Source organism: Petaurus breviceps, unplaced genomic scaffold (genome assembly GCF_028583685.1).
Source record: "Petaurus breviceps papuanus isolate PSGF00001 unplaced genomic scaffold, PetGlider_PUasm1.0 688, whole genome shotgun sequence".
NCBI lineage: Eukaryota > Metazoa > Chordata > Mammalia > Diprotodontia > Petauridae > Petaurus > Petaurus breviceps.
In genome coordinates this window covers 8832251-8849275 of record NW_027186457.1, presented here as the reverse complement: position 1 = coordinate 8849275, position 17025 = coordinate 8832251, and the positions used below count along the sequence as shown (strand labels likewise).

The 17025-nt window shown below is 47.8% G+C and overlaps 1 protein-coding gene across 2 annotated transcripts in view; it reads left to right on the top strand.

The window, feature by feature from the left end:
• The first annotated feature begins 3074 nt into the window (after positions 1–3074).
• IRS1 (insulin receptor substrate 1) overlaps positions 3075–17025 on the top strand; it is an 83999-nt gene continuing 70048 nt past the window's right edge. The window contains exon 1 of one of the 2 annotated variants that reach the window (XM_069104546.1): positions 3075–7467. In XM_069104546.1, the coding sequence (XP_068960647.1) occupies positions 3743–7444 (3702 nt within the window). In that variant the 5' untranslated portion in view covers positions 3075–3742 and the 3' untranslated portion in view covers positions 7445–7467. The remainder of the gene's footprint in view (positions 7468–17025) is intronic. The other variant, XR_011171686.1, reaches the window with a different exon arrangement.

The window sequence follows — 17025 nt, the reverse complement described above, 5'->3', positions numbered from 1 at the left end:
ACAGAGTGCTGGGAGGGGAGGGGAGAGGAAGGGGGAGGACACGAGTCGCCAGCTTTGAGCTGCCACACTGCAGAGATTCACAGTCCCCCAGTTTATAAATAACACACCACTGAATGGCGTCTACCTCTTTTTTTTTTTTTATTACTATGCATTGCAACCTACCTTGGAACCCTCCTCCTTTCTCCCCACCCTGCGGTGTACTGAAGGACAAGCAACTCCACCAATCAGCAAGCTTCCCAAAGCAGAAGCCCCATGTGTTCAGGGAAGGCTTCCTACTTGCAGAAGGGTTTTTTGGTTGTTTTTTTTTTTTAATCTCTCTCCCCCCCCCCCCCCCCCCTTTAGCTATTGGGCATGCTCAGCTCCTCCACAGGAGTCATAGTGGAGTTGCCGTGTGAAGCATCCCACATTTCAGGAAAGCTTGAGTGAGAGGAGGGACCTGTGCAGATCAATACTCGGGCTGGAACCTCCAAAGGACTGCAGGAGAGTGCAGTGATGGGTAGGGTGGGGTAGGGGGAACGACTACGAATCAGTCAGGCTTTGCTTTCCATTTTGCCCTTTATCAGTGGGCCATCATTTATTTCTATCTGCTCCTTCAGGTGGACGTGGGTGGGCAGGGGCTACATTCTGTTTGTAGGTCAGCTTAAGGAGAAAACATTCTGGGGCACATTTACTTGTGATAAGGCAGAAGGTAAACAGCTACGACAGGGCTGTCTGGACAAGCACAGCTCCTGACCTCGGACAGTGGTAGTAATGAGTTTGTAATCATCCATAATCTTTCTTTCCATTTCCCCTGTGATTAAGGGCACACGTTTATTACATGGCTTCCTGGTGTTATGGTTGCGCGGCATCAGCGGCTGCAGGGCTGAATTCTTCCTTTTGGCTATTCATTAACTGGACTATATACCAGGATTGAACCTTTCATGTTGGCCTAATTAAGTCTATGCTAACAGGCGGTCCCTTTACTTGCCTTTAAAAAAAAGAGAGAGAGACTCTCTCACTGCAGTATGACCAACGAACGGCACATCAAACTTTCTTTGGAGACCCTCACCATCTGTGTCTGCCTATCATTTTGACTAGGAGGAGGGGAGAGGGAGAAATTGTATAAGACCCAAGGGAAGAAAGCAAGTAATTGTTATCCTCACCTGTTCCCCATACTCAGATCTAGGATCACAGATTAAGCTGGAAAGGACCTTAGGGATAATTTATTCCAAGGGTTCCTAACCTGGGGTCTGCAAACTTGGTTTACAATTTTTTGGGGGAGGGATATCTATATTTTGATATAATTGGTTTCTTTTGTAACCTTGTGTATTTTTTTCCGTTTTTTTTCCTGAGACTTCACCAGAGTGCCAAATGGATCCACGTTCTCCAAATTCACATCCAGCGCCCTTCCCACACCTGCAAGCCCACCGTGAAATGGCTGATGTTACCGGACCACTTGTTATTGGCATGCCTTTCCTCCCTCCCTCTTCCCCGATCCTGAGTGAGACTGAGCTTCTTTTTAAAGCGTCACAGCCAAAGCCCCCCCTCTTTGGTACTGCATGCACCATCCATACCCTTTCGCATTGCATCCGCCCCGGACCTGCATGCAGAATAGGCTGCAGTACGTGTCCTAAAAAACCTATCCAATAAAAAACAAACAAACAAACAAAAAAACCACAAAACCCACCGAAAACAAACAACCGCTTCCCTTGACCGATGTGTCCATCTCCCTGAAAATCAAAGTCTTCTTTTAATACACCCAGAGTGTGTGAAGATCTGCATAGATAATAACAATAGCTCACATTTATATTGCGCTTACTATGTGCCCGTCACTGAGCCAAGTGTCTTGCGGTTATCCTCTCATTTGAGATAAAAGATGTAGAGAGCAATCAGTCAGTCACTCAATAAACCTTAACGAAGCGCCTACTATGTGCCTGACACTGTGCTTAGTGCTCTGATATCTCATTTGAGATGAGACTGAACTGTCAGTCACTCAATAAACATGAATAAATCCCTTACTACGTGCCTGACACGGTGCTTAGTGCTTTACTGGTAAGATCTCATTTTAGATGAGACCTGTTTAAATAAACATTTAAGAAGCACCTACTGCGTGCCAGACTCGAGAAACAGGCTAGCAGCTGTCTCCAGCTCCCCGGTTCTCGGTGGGGGCGGGGGGGGTCCTAGCCCTTGTTTCCCCTCCCCCCTCAGTTTTCCAGCCCTAGTTCCCGCGTAGCGGGGGGAGTGCGGTGGCTGCTGGAGCACCTCCGCCCCACCGCAGGACCACTCCCCTCCACTCGGCCTCCTTCGAGGTCAAAGCTGAAATAAACAAACAAGCCGGGCCCGAGGCGGGCATGCTCAGTTGGGCCAGGGCAGGTTCGGGTCGGCGGAGTCAGAGGCGTTATTCGGGGTGTGCGTGTGTGTGTCTGGGTGTGCATGTGTGTGTGTCTGGGTATGCACTCCCGGGCCGAGCCGCCGCTCCGGGGCGCTGCCTGAGCGCGGCGCGGGGAGGGGGAGGAGCAGGGGAGGGGTGGGGGAGGGGAGGAGAAGGGCGGGCGCGGGTCGGATCGGAATGTAGCAACCTCGGCTGGAGCCTCTCGGCGGCGGCGGCGGTGGCAGCTCCCTCCGTCACGTGTCGCGGTCCTGGGAGGGAGACGCGGCGGCGGCAGAGGCAGGGGGGCCCCAGCGCAGGCGGGCCCCGACGCTTGTTTGGGTTCTGCAACTCTCGGAGGAGGAGGAGGGAGAAGGGAGGAGGGACTGCCCCGGCTCCTCCCTCCCAGGGAGAAGGCGACTCTGCCTAGGACTCCTGTCCCCAGGCTTCCCCAGCTCCCCGCCAGCCCTCGGGGGCCGATCGGAACGGGAGCCTCAGCCTCCGGCCTGGCCCGGCCCGGCCCGGCTGCCCCTCGCGTGCAGATGGCCCTTTCTCCTCGAGTGCATGGGGCTGGCCCCGGGAGCCCGCGCGGGCGGCAGCAGCACGAGCGGCGGCGGCGGCAACCCCGCGGCCGGCTCTGAGATCCGATCCTGGTATTTCTGGGGAGAGGAGGAGGAGGGGGGGGTGGGGCCGCTGGTGGTGAGGCTCCGGCTGCTGCTGGTGGCGGCGGTGGGAGGGTGAGGGTGGGAGGAGAGGGAGGAGAAGAAGGAAGAGGAGGGGGAAAGGGAGGAGGAGGGAGAGCCCTGTGCAACGTTGGGACTTGGCAACACGCCTCCCCCGGCCCAAGGATATTTAATTTGCCTCGGGAATCGCGGCTTCCAGTGGAGGACTCAGAAACCGGAGGAGTGTGTGCAGGAGAGGGAGAGAGCGAGAGAAAGGCGAAAAACAGGGACCCCCCTCCCCTTTCCAGCCCCCCAGCTCCTCCTCCCTGTGCAGGAATCCAGCCCATGCAATGAAAGATGCATCTTTGCTTCTTCCCAGCTGCGGCTGAGAGGAGACTTTGCTCTCTATGGATTGGGACTGGCCTCGTCCTGGACTGATTTTCACCCCCAAGGGCATGAAACACCCATAAACTCTCTCGCTGGGGATCCTGACTTCTTCAGCAGCTGCTTTTCTTCTGAGCTCCGACGGGGGAGAAGAATCAAAAAGAGATTTGGATCAAGGACAAGGGGGAGGTTGTATTTTTCTTAATACTGTTTCCCCCCCTCTCCTCTGGCTGACTTGTTTGCATGTGCTGTGTTTGGGGGAGGTGCCCGCTCTCCCACCCACCCGCTTGTATTTCTGCCCACCCCTCGTTCCTTGCTTGGTGGCTGGGGCACCAGCAGCAGCGGAAGCATGGCGAGCCCACCGGAGGGGGACGGCTGCTTCTCCGACGTGCGGAAGGTGGGCTACCTCCGCAAACCCAAGAGCATGCACAAACGCTTCTTCGTACTGCGGGCAGCCAGTGAGGCCGGGGGTCCTGCCCGCCTGGAGTACTATGAGAATGAAAAGAAGTGGAGGCACAAATCTGGTGCCCCCAAGCGCTCTATCCCGCTGGAGAGCTGTTTCAACATCAACAAGCGGGCTGACTCCAAGAACAAACACCTGGTAGCCCTCTACACCCGGGATGAGCATTTTGCCATTGCCGCGGACAGCGAGTCCGAGCAGGAGAGCTGGTACCAGGCGCTCCTGCAGCTCCACAACCGGGCCAAGGGGCATCACTTGCACCATTCCCACCACGAGGCTGCAGCTTTTGGAGTGGGAGGAGGAGGGAGCTGCAGCGGCAGCTCCGGCCTGGGAGAAGGCGGTGAGGACAGTAGCTATGGTGAAATGGCCCCAGGACCAGCTTTCAAGGAGGTCTGGCAAGTGATCCTAAAGCCCAAGGGTTTGGGGCAGACAAAGAACCTGATTGGCATCTACCGGCTCTGCCTGACCAGTAAGACGATCAGCTTTGTGAAGCTGAACTCCGAGGCGGCAGCAGTGGTCCTCCAACTCATGAACATTCGCAGGTGTGGTCACTCGGAAAACTTCTTTTTTATCGAGGTGGGGCGCTCTGCAGTGACTGGGCCTGGGGAGTTTTGGATGCAAGTGGACGACTCCGTGGTTGCACAGAACATGCACGAGACTATCCTGGAAGCCATGAGGGCCATGAGTGAAGAGTTCCGGCCTCGCAGCAAGAGCCAGTCGTCCTCCAACTGCTCCAACCCCATTAGTGTGCCTTTGCGCAGGCATCACCTTAACAACCCACCCCCCAGCCAGGTGGGGCTCACCAGGAGATCCCGAACCGAGAGCGTCACGGCCACATCCCCGGCCAGCGTAGTAGGTGGGAAGCCCTGCTCTTTCCGTGTCCGGGCCTCCAGTGATGGAGAAGGCACCATGTCCCGGCCAGCTTCGGTGGATGGGAGCCCTGTGAGCCCCAGTACCAACCGCACCCATTCTCACCGGCACAGGGGCAGCTCCCGCTTGCACCCACCCCTCAACCACAGCCGCTCCATCCCAATGCCCTCCTCCCGCTGCTCCCCTTCAGCCACCAGTCCAGTCAGCTTGTCCTCTAGCAGCACCAGTGGCCACGGGTCAACGTCAGACTGCCTCTTCCCTAGGAGGTCTAGTGCATCGGTGTCCGGCTCGCCCAGTGATGGGGGCTTCATCTCTTCTGATGAGTACGGCTCTAGCCCTTGTGACTTCCGAAGTTCCTTCCGCAGTGTCACCCCGGATTCCCTGGGTCATACCCCACCAGCTAGGGGCGAGGAAGACCTGAGCAACTATATCTGCATGGGAGGCAAAAACACGCCTAGCCTGACAGCCCCCAATGGCCACTACAACCTGCCCAGAAGTGGCAATGGGCACCGGTATACCCCAGGCGCTGGCCCAAGCCCTGCTACTGTGGGAGACGAACCCGCCACTGCTGCGGAGCTGGAGAAGAGTTTCCGCAAGAGAACGCACTCAGCAGGCACTTCTCCTACCATCTCCCACCAGAAGACCCCTTCACAGTCCTCGGTAGCATCCATTGAGGAGTACACAGAGATGATGCCTTCTTACCCGCCCTGTTCAACAGCTGGCAGTGGGAACCGGGTTCAAGCCTACCGGCACTCAGCCTTTGTGCCCACCCACTCTTACCCTGAGGAGTGTCTGGAGATCCATCCATTAGAGGAGCGAGGTGGCCACCATCACCGGGGGGACCCTCCAGGGCTACACACAGATGATGGCTACATGCCCATGTCTCCAGGGGTGGCCCCTGTTCCCAGTGGCCGAAAGAGTGGTGGGGATTACATGCCCATGAGCCCCAAGAGCGTGTCTGCCCCACAGCAGATCATTAACCCCAGCCGACGTCATTCCCAGAGGGTGGACCCCAATGGGTACATGATGATGTCCCCCAGCGGCAGCTGTTCTCCAGACAGCGCAGGGGGATCCGGCAGCAGCAATGTCGCCACTTCCGGCAACAGCTATGGCAAGTTATGGACAAATGGGGTTGGCGGCCACCACCATCACCATGCTCGCCCAAAGCTCTCTGTGGAGAGCAGTGATGGGAAGCTACCTTGCAGCGGTGATTATATCAACATGTCCCCAGCAGGGGACTCTGCTACCAGCAGCCCCTCTGACTGCTACTGTGGCCCAGAAGACCCACAAAGCAAGGCCATCTACTCCTACTACTCTTTGCCAAGATCTTTCAAACACACTCAGCAGCAGCAGCAGCAGCAGCAGCAGCAGCGTCGAGGGGAGCCTGAAGACTGTGCCCGGCATCATCACCTGCGCCTCTCGGTCAGCTCTGGCCGCCTCCTCTATGGCACGGCCGCAGAGGACTCGTCCTCTTCCGCTAGCAGTGACAGCCTGGGAGGAGGTGCCCAGGAAGGGGCACAGGGCCATCACCACCATCAGCCCCTGCAGCAGCACCTGCCCCGGAAAGTGGACGTGGTTGCACAGACCAAGAACCGCCTAACTCGGCCCACGAGGCTGTCTCTGGATGGCCCCAAGGCCAGCACCTTACCTAGAGCCCGGGAGCAGCCTCTCCTTCCTCCAGAGCCCAAGAGCCCAGGAGAATATGTGAATATTGAGTTTGTCGGTGACCAGCCGGGCTACTCCCATGGCTCTGCTGTCTCTCTCTGCTCTCCCACAGTCAGGTGCCCATCCCAGCGACAGCCAGCCCCCAGAGAAGATGAGACTGGCTCTGAGGAGTATATGAACATGGACTTGAGGCCTCCGCGGAGGCCTGCCTGTCAAGAAAGCTATGTGGCAAAGGCTGGAAGAGCGTGCCCCCTGCCCACCGGGGTGGGTGGTGTGTGTAGGCCCAGCCGAGTGATGCCAAACAGCCAGGATTACGTGACCATGCAGGTGGGTGGGCCCTGTCCAGGCTGTGCAGATGCCTCCCTCAGCTATGTGGTTATGCAAACAAGCAGGGCTTCAGAAGAGTCCAGCGTCCCAGCAGCTGCAGCTACTGCCCCTTCCCCCTCTTTTACAGCCACCTCCCCCTCTCTGCCCCAGCACCAAGGACAGGCAGAGCTGGCTAGCCGCCCATCCCTGTTAGGAGGTCCAAAGGGACCTGGAGGGATTAGCGCCTTTACCCGGGTGAACCTGAGTCCCAGCCGCAACCAGAGTGCCAAAGTGATCCGGGCTGACCCCCAAGGGTGCCGGAGGCGTCACAGCTCAGAGACCTTTTCCTCTACTCCTAGTTCTGCCCGGGGCAGTAACGTTGCAGCACCCTTTGGGGCCGCTGGTGCAGGTGGCTCTGGGGCCAATGGCAGCAGTGAAGATGTTAAACGCCACAGTTCTGCCTCCTTTGAAAATGTCTGGCTAAAGCCCGGGGATCTAGGGGGCCCACCCAGCAGGAAGGAGACCTCCCAAACGAGTGGGGCTGCAGCGGGTTTAGAGAATGGACTCAACTATATCGACCTGGATTTGGTCAAGGATTTTAATCACCGACCCCAGGAGTGTCCCCCTCTGCTGCAGCCTTCTCATCAGCCGCGTGGCAGCGGTGCAGCCGGTGGGAACAGCTGCTCCAGTGAGGATCTAAGCGCCTATGCTAGCATTAACTTTCAGAAGCAGCCTGAGGACCTTCCATAGCTCCTCCTGAAAAATCACAGCAGGTGAGTTCCCTAGTGAGAAAGGCCAGCTGCAGAAACTTGTCCCCCATTGCTGACTCCCTCCCTCCCTCTCTGTCTTCCTTCCCACCTTGCAGGGCCTGCCCAGGGATCAGAGGGACACACACACACACACACACACACACACACACACACTCACACTCACACATCACCCAGTTATCTACAGGCAAAGCTTGGCACCTAGCAGAGTTCAAAACTGCATTAGAAAAACCACTGTCATTGTCTTGTCAGAATAGGTAGGGGACACACTTAAGTATCACTGGCCACTGTGCCACAAACAGGTTTCTAGGTCTGTAGATGTCTCTGCAAATATATAGCATATGTGTGAATATTTATGTACATGTGTAAGCACGTGGATATATACACATACCATTTCTAAGGTTTGTGTAAGAGAAAGAAGCCTAGTCCTTGTTAGTAATTGCAACATTATTTAAGAACAAAAACAAAACAAAAAAAAATCAACAATCTGGCCCCCAGGGTTGGGGTGGGTAGGGTGGATATCTTGCTACAAAATACTTACTTGAGTTTTAAAGAAGTGGCTAATACTCCTTCTGAGGTTGGTTTAACTCAAATTTAAGGTCGCCTTGTCAACTTGGGACTTTGGGTCTGTTATTTCAGAAAGCTAAGGCGTCATAAACAGAAATGGGAAGCCATATTCAAAATGCCCTTAAAAGATTTCATCACTGAATTCTAATCTAGCTTTAAAAAAATATTAAGAATGAAGAAATAATGGGTAAAGAAATAAGATCTCTCTTTGTTCCTGAATCAATATTCCGACAATATTATTCACACGTAGACACATCATCTCTTAGGCATGACTGTTTTTCAGACAGGATATGCAGTAATCCTCTGCATACAACTGGGACCCATTATTAGTGAAGAATTATGGAGGTTCATTACAGTGTGTCTGTATTACAGTAGTCTGCTTTTGGAAATGTCTGTGCTGAGACTGAAATATCTGTTGGGGGCTACTGTCCTGTTTATTTTAAATTACTTAAGCTATTTCTGTTTGTGATGTTTAAAGGGAATTTGTTTTTTAATAAAGAGCAAGAATGAACTATATTAATATCATCTTCTGTATAATTCCTTTTGCTGTTGATTTCTAAGCATGAGAATAGACATTTCAATACTAAATGTTTTTGGCTAAGGTTGTGTTGAGAACGAACACAGTTGTGTTGACTCCCCTTTCCTTCCATGTAGCATGTTGTCTGACTGGTGGTCATAGCCATGGGTTGAACCGTTGGAGTACTTTCGTACATAATGTGATGAGTTGGCTACTAAGAAGTGTCCACCATTTGGAAACAATTTATTCTAGTGAATTAGTTATCTTGTGATTCTTTCTTATTCCTGTTTCAAAGATGAGCTTTTTTTCTTTAAGTGTTTGCTTTCTTAAGTGAGTGTGTTCATTCATAAAATATTGATTTTTGTACTGACCTTTCAGGCAAGTCAGTTAATTTCTATAGGGACAGTTTCCTTGATTCCAGTGGCTTTAGATGTTTGACCCACATCAGTCATTGTTTTGTCTGAGGTACATGAAAACATAGTGACAGAAAGGTAATGACATCAAAGCAAGTTTAGATTCTGGGATGCGTCAGCAGAATGATGCTTACTTGTTTATCTTTAGTGTGTTTGCTTGACCCAGATGGGCACTGGTGTGTTGGGTGTAAATATTTGGAATTAAATTTATCAATGAAGAACTAACTGTCTTGTTTCTTTGAAATTAGATTCCTTGGAGTATGAATCACTGGTAGAGTAGACAGAAGTTAAAAAAAAAATGTTGTTTCATCATATTTATTCATAGCTGTTCCATAATGGAGCCAAAAAAGTGAGCAAGAAAGTAGATCTTTAGTAATATTCTTCCCAAAAAGAAATGTGTTCACCTCAGGTGGAAAGGATTACCCCAAGTAGATTCATTCATAAAAATATTGCTGTTTTCCCTTAAAGGCAAGTCTGTTAATTTCTATTGTGACCCTTCCTTTACTTCCCAATGGAGGAGATATTCTTGTTAAAATTGGCATTCATGTATTTTCAGGAAAAATAATACTCTGGGATAATCAAACCCTAAGAATTACATAATAAGGAGTGTGTGTGTGTGTGTGGGGGGGGGGGATAATTCCTCAGTATTTATTAGTGAGATGGAAATGTTGGGCATATGCCTCTGTATGGATTGGCCATTGTAGAGGCTGGTGTGAATAGTGGGCTATCAAAACAAAATTGGGGCACATTTTCTTCAGTAATGCCTGCTTTGGGCCTGTTTTCTGTTGTACAGTTAAGATATATTTTGCTTGTCATGATACAAACATCAATCATATCAGTCATTGGCCAGACTGCAGCTTGTAGAGCTAAGTTTTGCATTTGTGAAAAATCCCTTGTAACTTCTGGGCATGTATTTTGTTTTCACTCAGGTGGGGATGTTGGTAGGATACAGGGCAGTGTGGAGCTGAGGGAGGCCTAAGGTGCTAGTTAACTGTTTCCTTCAGTTTTATTTCCACTTTCATTCTGCATCTCTTTTCAGTTTCTCACGTTCTCTTTCCTTCTCACTTCCACTTTCCTCCCAAACCTCCTTCTTCCCTCCCCTTACCTCTGGGTTCCTTGCCTTCCATGCTCCGTTTCCCCTTTTTAGACTCCCCATTTCTTTGATTCATTTCAGCAAATAAGATTAAGTACTTGGCAACTCACTAGGCATAGGGGGTGCAAAAACAAAAAATGGAAAATATTTCCTGCCCTCGGAGAGGTTACAGTCAGCCTAGTAGAGAGCTAGAGACCCCTCAGATTAATATAAGTTAGACTATGACAAATGTTTAAGACAGATTGGAGAGAATCAGCCTTTGGGAGAGGAAGGATCTCTCCCAGTTTTAGGAAAGGGGGAGGAGAAGTGTGTGTGTGGCTTATACTTCTGTGCCCAGGCCTTTGTTTAACGTTGACCCCCACCTCCACCCCAACCCACCAGACTTCCCAGGCTTGTTGCTCCTAGCTGATCACTCTCAGCAGCCAGCAGGAGGAGGAGTTGGGAGCTCAGCTAGGCGGGGAAAGAGGAATGGGCGTGGATTGGAGTGGAGGAAAACAAAATCTGGGGAACCGGGAAATCTGTGTTTTAGGGGTTAGACCTGGGGATTCCGCTAGCCTTTGCATTGAGTTGGCCATGGCTAGCTGGCCAACTCTGACTCTAAGCCTTTTTTCATTTTGGAAAGAGTGGCCAGACCACAGTAGGACTCTGTCCCCCAACCCTGTCCCCATCCTACCCTCTGCCTCCATTTGTGGGGAAAGCCACGTGGATTCCTGTTTTGTCCTCTCCCTTTTTCCTTTTTGTCCTTTGTTTTGGTTCAGGGCGCTACCTGTTATTCCTTTTTGATTTAAGATGCTATCCCATATGCTCACGACTTTTCCTGGGGATCTTCCCCCACACCCCACCTTCTTGCTCTCCTCCCTTTCTCTTGATCCCCAGCTTTAGTGTTCACCCCTATCCTCAGGGCACCCCGACATCTGCCCCCATTTCAGGGCACCCTGCCTGTCTTGCTACCTAGCTGGGCTTTTCTGCTGGGCACCTGGCCACCTTTCACAGTGGTAGGTGTAGCAGGGACGACCCCTGGGGGCCAGGCTGGAGGGGCGGGGAGGTGGGGGTGCCCCGGGGGGTGGCAGCGGAGTGCATTGTGGCTCAGGCGGGCACAGTGGCCCTGGCGTCTGGCACAGGCTGTGAAGGCTGGCAGGGGCGGGGCAAGGATTGGCAGTGGTGACTTGGGGTGAGGAGGGGGCTGTGGGGGTGGAGGTGGAGCTGCAGCTGGGGTTCTGCTGCTGCCTTTCCTCTGGCTTTGGCCAGCCCAGGCTCCCTCCCCAGGGGGGCTCCCCAGTGGCCTCGGCGGCTGGCCAGGCAGTGCCAGTCTGCATCCAGCTAGCATGCTGATTTAAATATTGAACTCCCCCTTCTTCCTCCCCCCTCCCCCTTTTTACAAGCCCATCTTATTTTTGCATCTACACCAGGTTGTGACCTCGGGAAGGAGAATAGATCAGACCAGCCCCATGGTGGGCTGGAAGCAGCCTTTTTGTTTTAAGTAAAGAACCTCCTCCTACCTATATGTCCCCCCTCCCCTTTTGTGTTTGGTACCCTCAGCGCCCAGCACAGTTACTGGCACATAGTAGGCCCTTAACAAATGCTTCCTGTTGTCTAGTAGGCACTTAAATCCTTGTTGTTGTTATTGCTGCTATTGCTAAAGATAACAAACCAGTGCCTGGACTATTTTCCTAACCAGCCTCATCTTTTACCCTGGGTGATGACTTCCTCCTTTTCCTTTGCTTAGAGGTCTCCTAACTCCACGTGCTGGGGGGAAATTACATCTAGGGCTAGGCTGGGCTGGCAGTTTCCAAGGGAATCTTGGGTTTAAATATTACTAATGAAAAGGAGGAACTACAATAAGAGAAATGCAGATACAATAATTTGGGCCTTTTGTGACATTTTCCTATAGTGACTCACCCTTCAGAAAGCCAGCATCTAATTCCAAAAGTTAAAAAAAAAATCCTAACTAGTAAACTGTATGAATTCAGGGAACTTAAGGGTGATGGCTAGGTGTTCGGTACTAATAGAAGTAGAAAATAAAGCTTTAATATTTTTTAGGTCATTATAAAATTTAAATCAATCTAACATACTTTGAAGTGAATAACATAAGGCAAGAGAATCCAGTTTTGAAAGTTGGTTACATTTTATTGCATATCTACCTCAATTACATATATAATTGTTTCACATTATATATGTATATAAATTATGTATCTAATGTGGAATTAGACTTGCCATCTTTATATATGTTCAGAGTTCCTCCTCTCAAAAAAAAAGAGTAAAAAGAGGGGGATGGTGGGAAGAAACACCTTTCCTCTGGACTGACTTGTATGACTTTTGTTCTCTTACTGGCTTCAACCAGCTCAGCCCAAAGTTCTCTTCCTGCACTGAATCATATGTCCTGAAGGCAGTGCTTTTCCTTAGGTGCTGATTGAAACATCACATGGGAACAGTGGATGATTTGACATGCTATATTAAAAAAAAAGTTTTGTCCTAGAGTAACTTCCAAGTAGAATGTGAAGTTCTTTGACTTCAAAATAATGTTAACAACAGAGTTCAGCTGACTCTCAAACTACCGTTCTGACCCTGTTCAGCCTAATTCTTAAGGCTTAAAAATAAAATCCATAAACTGACAATTCTTTAACTTCTCACCCTCCTCCTCCCCAAAACTTTTTTAATATTACATTCTACTTTTGGATGAATAGTTTGGAACTCCTGCCGCTGTTATTGTCTAAAGAATAAATAAATGCTGTCCATGGTATTGACTTTAGAAGCCAGGACTTGCAATTACCCAGTCGGTTTTTCTCTTTGTAGATCAATCCTCTTAGGCAGGTCCTAGAATAAGACCCCTGCTCTCAGGAGGCAGCTACTTGTGTTCCTTTATTGGGTCAGATTTAAAGACATACGTATGTATAAAAGATACTACGTGTTTGTGGTTTGTGTTGTCGTAGTGGACATCAGAAAGTTCTTAGGATAGCCAGTTATCGGTTTTTGGGGTATGGCTACTTTATTATCCAGTCATAGATGCTGAAGGAACATAGTATGATTCCAAATTGGCCCCAATAGGCTAGGGAATATTTAGGTACCTTTCATGTTTGCAAAGACATTGTCCAGATTCCACCAAGTAAACTTTTGGAGTGGTCTGACTTTTACTGATGCTGATACGACTAGATTGGACTGCCTGAAAACCCTCCAGACTGAATTGGATCCTTCCATTCTGTCCACCAGAGAAGATGTCTAGTATGCTTGTCATGGGGCTGTTGGTGGTGGCTTGGACGGTACCACATAGAATGTTTCACGTTTCAACCATTCAAGCCGTGAACATACTTTATCATGAGTAATCATCGTTCAGCTTATTCTTGCACTATCCTAGCGTCCACAAGACTTTAGTTTGACATTTAGGCAAGAAGAAGGCATCTGAAAAGCTCATTGAAAAGGTGGAGAAGAGCTTTGCTTTTGTATCTGTATTGTTCAGTTCTGTCCAACTCTCTGTAACCTCGTTTGGAGTTTTCTTGGCAAAGATACCAGAGTGGTTTGCCATTTCCTTATCTAACTCATTTGCAGATAAGGAAACTGAGGCAAGCAGAGTTAAGTGACTTGACCAAGGTCACATAGCTAGTAAGTGTCTGGAGGTTGAATCTGGACTAAGGTATTCCTGATGCTCTATCTAGTGTACCACCTTTGCTGCCTTTACTGTGCTTTTCCACTTTTACTTCTCAATGATTTGGTGAGTTGATAGGCAGGCAGCCTTAGAGCCTGGAAGAACTGACTTTGACACATGCTTTTGACACATGCTTGCTGTGTGACCTTGGGTTGTTCTTCATGCTGGAAGAGGACCCAAATGGCCTCACTACATTAGGGTCAGTGTGTCCGACTGTGACTGATCAGACCAATTTGAGCTAAGAAGGCTCTACCACAGGTTGGGCTCAAATCATCAAATGTCTATATGGGCAAGTTCCTGTAAGTTGCAGAAGAAATGTAGAGTTAGTAGAGGGAATTTCCTAATTCAGAAGTTCCTGATACTGGTTAAATCATAGGTCCAAGTCCCTATCTCTGTTGTGAAATCCTATACTTTGATTTTTCCTGTTTAGGCATATGTAAAAGATTTAAACATTTCTTTGTGACAGCTAAATTAGTTTGGTCTCAAATTTTATTCCTTAGGTTTTCTGAGCAGTTTACATTGGATTATGTGTTCTGTTTCCAGTTTTCTCCTGAGGATTGAGTTTTTGCTGTATTCTGGAACTCTAAGCTTTCTCTACTTACTACCTTGCAGATTTCATAAATCATTAGAATAGTCCATTGACTTTCTTCATTCATTGCTTCATTGATTTAGTCTTTTCCAATCCTTCTCTAACCGTGGTGGTAATCAGATAAATTTCTTAGCTCTATAATATATAAATGTTACCTTTTCAGCTTAATGGTAATTCAGTATAATGGCACTCTTAACAATCTGAAGAAATGTCACTGTCCTCCTCACCATCTCTGTCTGCCCTTCAGGAAGTGAAATATTGTTTGAGGTAGTGGCTTCTTTTTCTGCTTTATAAGGATTTTTGGTAATTGCATTCAAAAGAGTCATTCTCTTACAATAACTACTAGAGGTCAGTGATTTCTCTAAATGGTCTCATGAAAAGGTAAGGGTATTATAAATTGTTTTTTGATAAAGATATTTTGTTTCTTGAAATAACAAGTATTATCCTTCTTCTAGTTATATAAACTAAAGTTTCAGTATCTTTTGATTCATAGATATACCCGGTTTTAAGAAACAGTCCCTACTAACTTTATTTTTTCCATTTTGTATTCAGATAAACTATGGAGAAAGCACTTTTGATTTATCTTTATTGACTTCCATTTAATATTGGGCAGTGGATAATGCACCAGGCCTGGAGTTAGGAAAACCTGTTCAAATACAGCCTAGATAGCTGTGTGATCCTAGGCAAGTCACCTGACTCTGTTTGCCTCAGTTTCCTCATATGTCAAATGAACTGGAGAAGGAAATGGCAAATCGCTCTAGTATCTTTGCCAAGAAAACCCCCAAATGTGGTCACAAAGAGTCAGGCATAACTGAACGATAACAAAAATTTTAATATTATTAAAATCTCTACTAGTAAGGCAGCATGAGTTGGCTCTGCCAGATTCAAATCCTGGGATACATAAATAGCTATATGGCCATACCAAGGCAATTAACTTCTCAGTCCTAGAGTCAAGATTATAATTTGCAGATGACTTGTCAGTCTATATTGATGGATATATTTACTATAGCAGGAGATGCCCAAATAAGTGAAATCATAGTTCGAGAAAATGATACAGAACTATTTTTGTAGGTCAAAGAAGAGTAGGCTTGTTATAGTTGCCACTTCTTTCCTTTTCCTTTCTTCTGTAGAACATCAGCCACTTGCGGGTAGATACTCTTTCATTTATGTCTTCCTACCAACAGGGACTAGCATAGTTCTTGGCAAATTGTAAGCAATGAGTGAATATTTTTTGATTGATCATTCATGTAGAGATGATTTCATTTGTCCTCAACTTAATTCAGAAAGATAGGAAGATTTTTTATGTAACATGCCTAAGGTAATTTGAGTTTGTCAGAAAAAAAAAAAACGATAGCTTTGGTAGGGTCTATACGGTGCTCTATTTCTTAAAAAAATCTATATTTTTTTGTTAGGTAAATATATTATGTACTTGTTATTGAGTCATTTAAAAATAACATAGTTTGAAATAGTTACATTAAATGGACCTACAAAAGGCTACTTTATGTGTGGGTTTTTAATCTCATTTTCTGTTTTTAATTTAAGGTGATATTTGCAATACCAAAGCCCTGTCCCTGTATCCATGGGTGCATCTAGCTAAGACTTTCATCCATCAGAGGATGCGTCTCTTCTTTTTAATGTCCTGTTTTCAGTGTCTTACTGTATTGCACCAAACTGTTTCATTAATGTATTAGTATGTGCTGAGATGCCTTAGTAAATAATAAATTGTTAAGATCTGTTTATTGTACTGAACCTAAAAGGTTATAAGCTGTAGTGAGTAAAAGAGTCTTTCATCAACTCACCATTTGTTTTGTTCTGTTAACTCAAAGGCATTGATGGGCATCCTCTGATCTTCCTTGACACATCTGGGTCACACTGTTGAAGCCTCACTTAATCCTAAGTAGCTGCTAGTTGTGTTGTCTGTGTTGGAGTGATCAAAGCGGTGCTTGCTGTTCTCATTGTTTTCACTTAAATATTTTAAAACACATCTTTTGTAGTGGGCATTTTCTGCAATGCACCAGAATTCGGACTTTTGACTTTCAGGTAGTGTAAAATCTTACACTGTCCTTCAGGAATCTTAGATTCAGAACTGGAAAGGACCTTTAAAGTCCAACACAAATAGAATAGGGTTGTATATTAACTTAAAAAACCACAAATTAACATTATCTATGTGGCATTGCATTTTTAATTCTTTTACTAAACATTTCCCAATTATGTTTTAATCTGTTCTGGCCTCACTGTCAAGTCACGTAGCTGTGTTTGATGCCTCTGATCTAGTCCAGCTCTTTAAATTTACAAATGAAGAAAAAAAGAGACCCAGGGAGATTTTGACTTGTTGCAGGGGACAGAGATAATGTGGGGGGTGGGTGGTATCTGAGCTTAGGTCCTCAGAGTCTTCCCATTTATGTGCAAAAAGAGAAAGATTTTCAAATAAAACCACCATAGGGTGGCATCTGGGCCTCCCTCTCAGCTGCCAGGGTCTGCCCATCCCACCTCCCAAACATACCTTGTGGGCAGCTAGGTGGCAGAGTGGATAAAGTGTCTGGATTGGAATCAAAAACAAAGACCTGAGTTTGAATCATACTTCATATACTTATGCTGTGCCCCTGAACAAATCATTGACCTTTTCTTTGTGTAATGAAGATAATAGTAGAGCTTGCCTCTGGGGGTAGCTACATACATACATACAGCTAACTAGCTAGCTAGAGATGATAGATGTTAGATGTTATAGATAAAATATAGATAAGA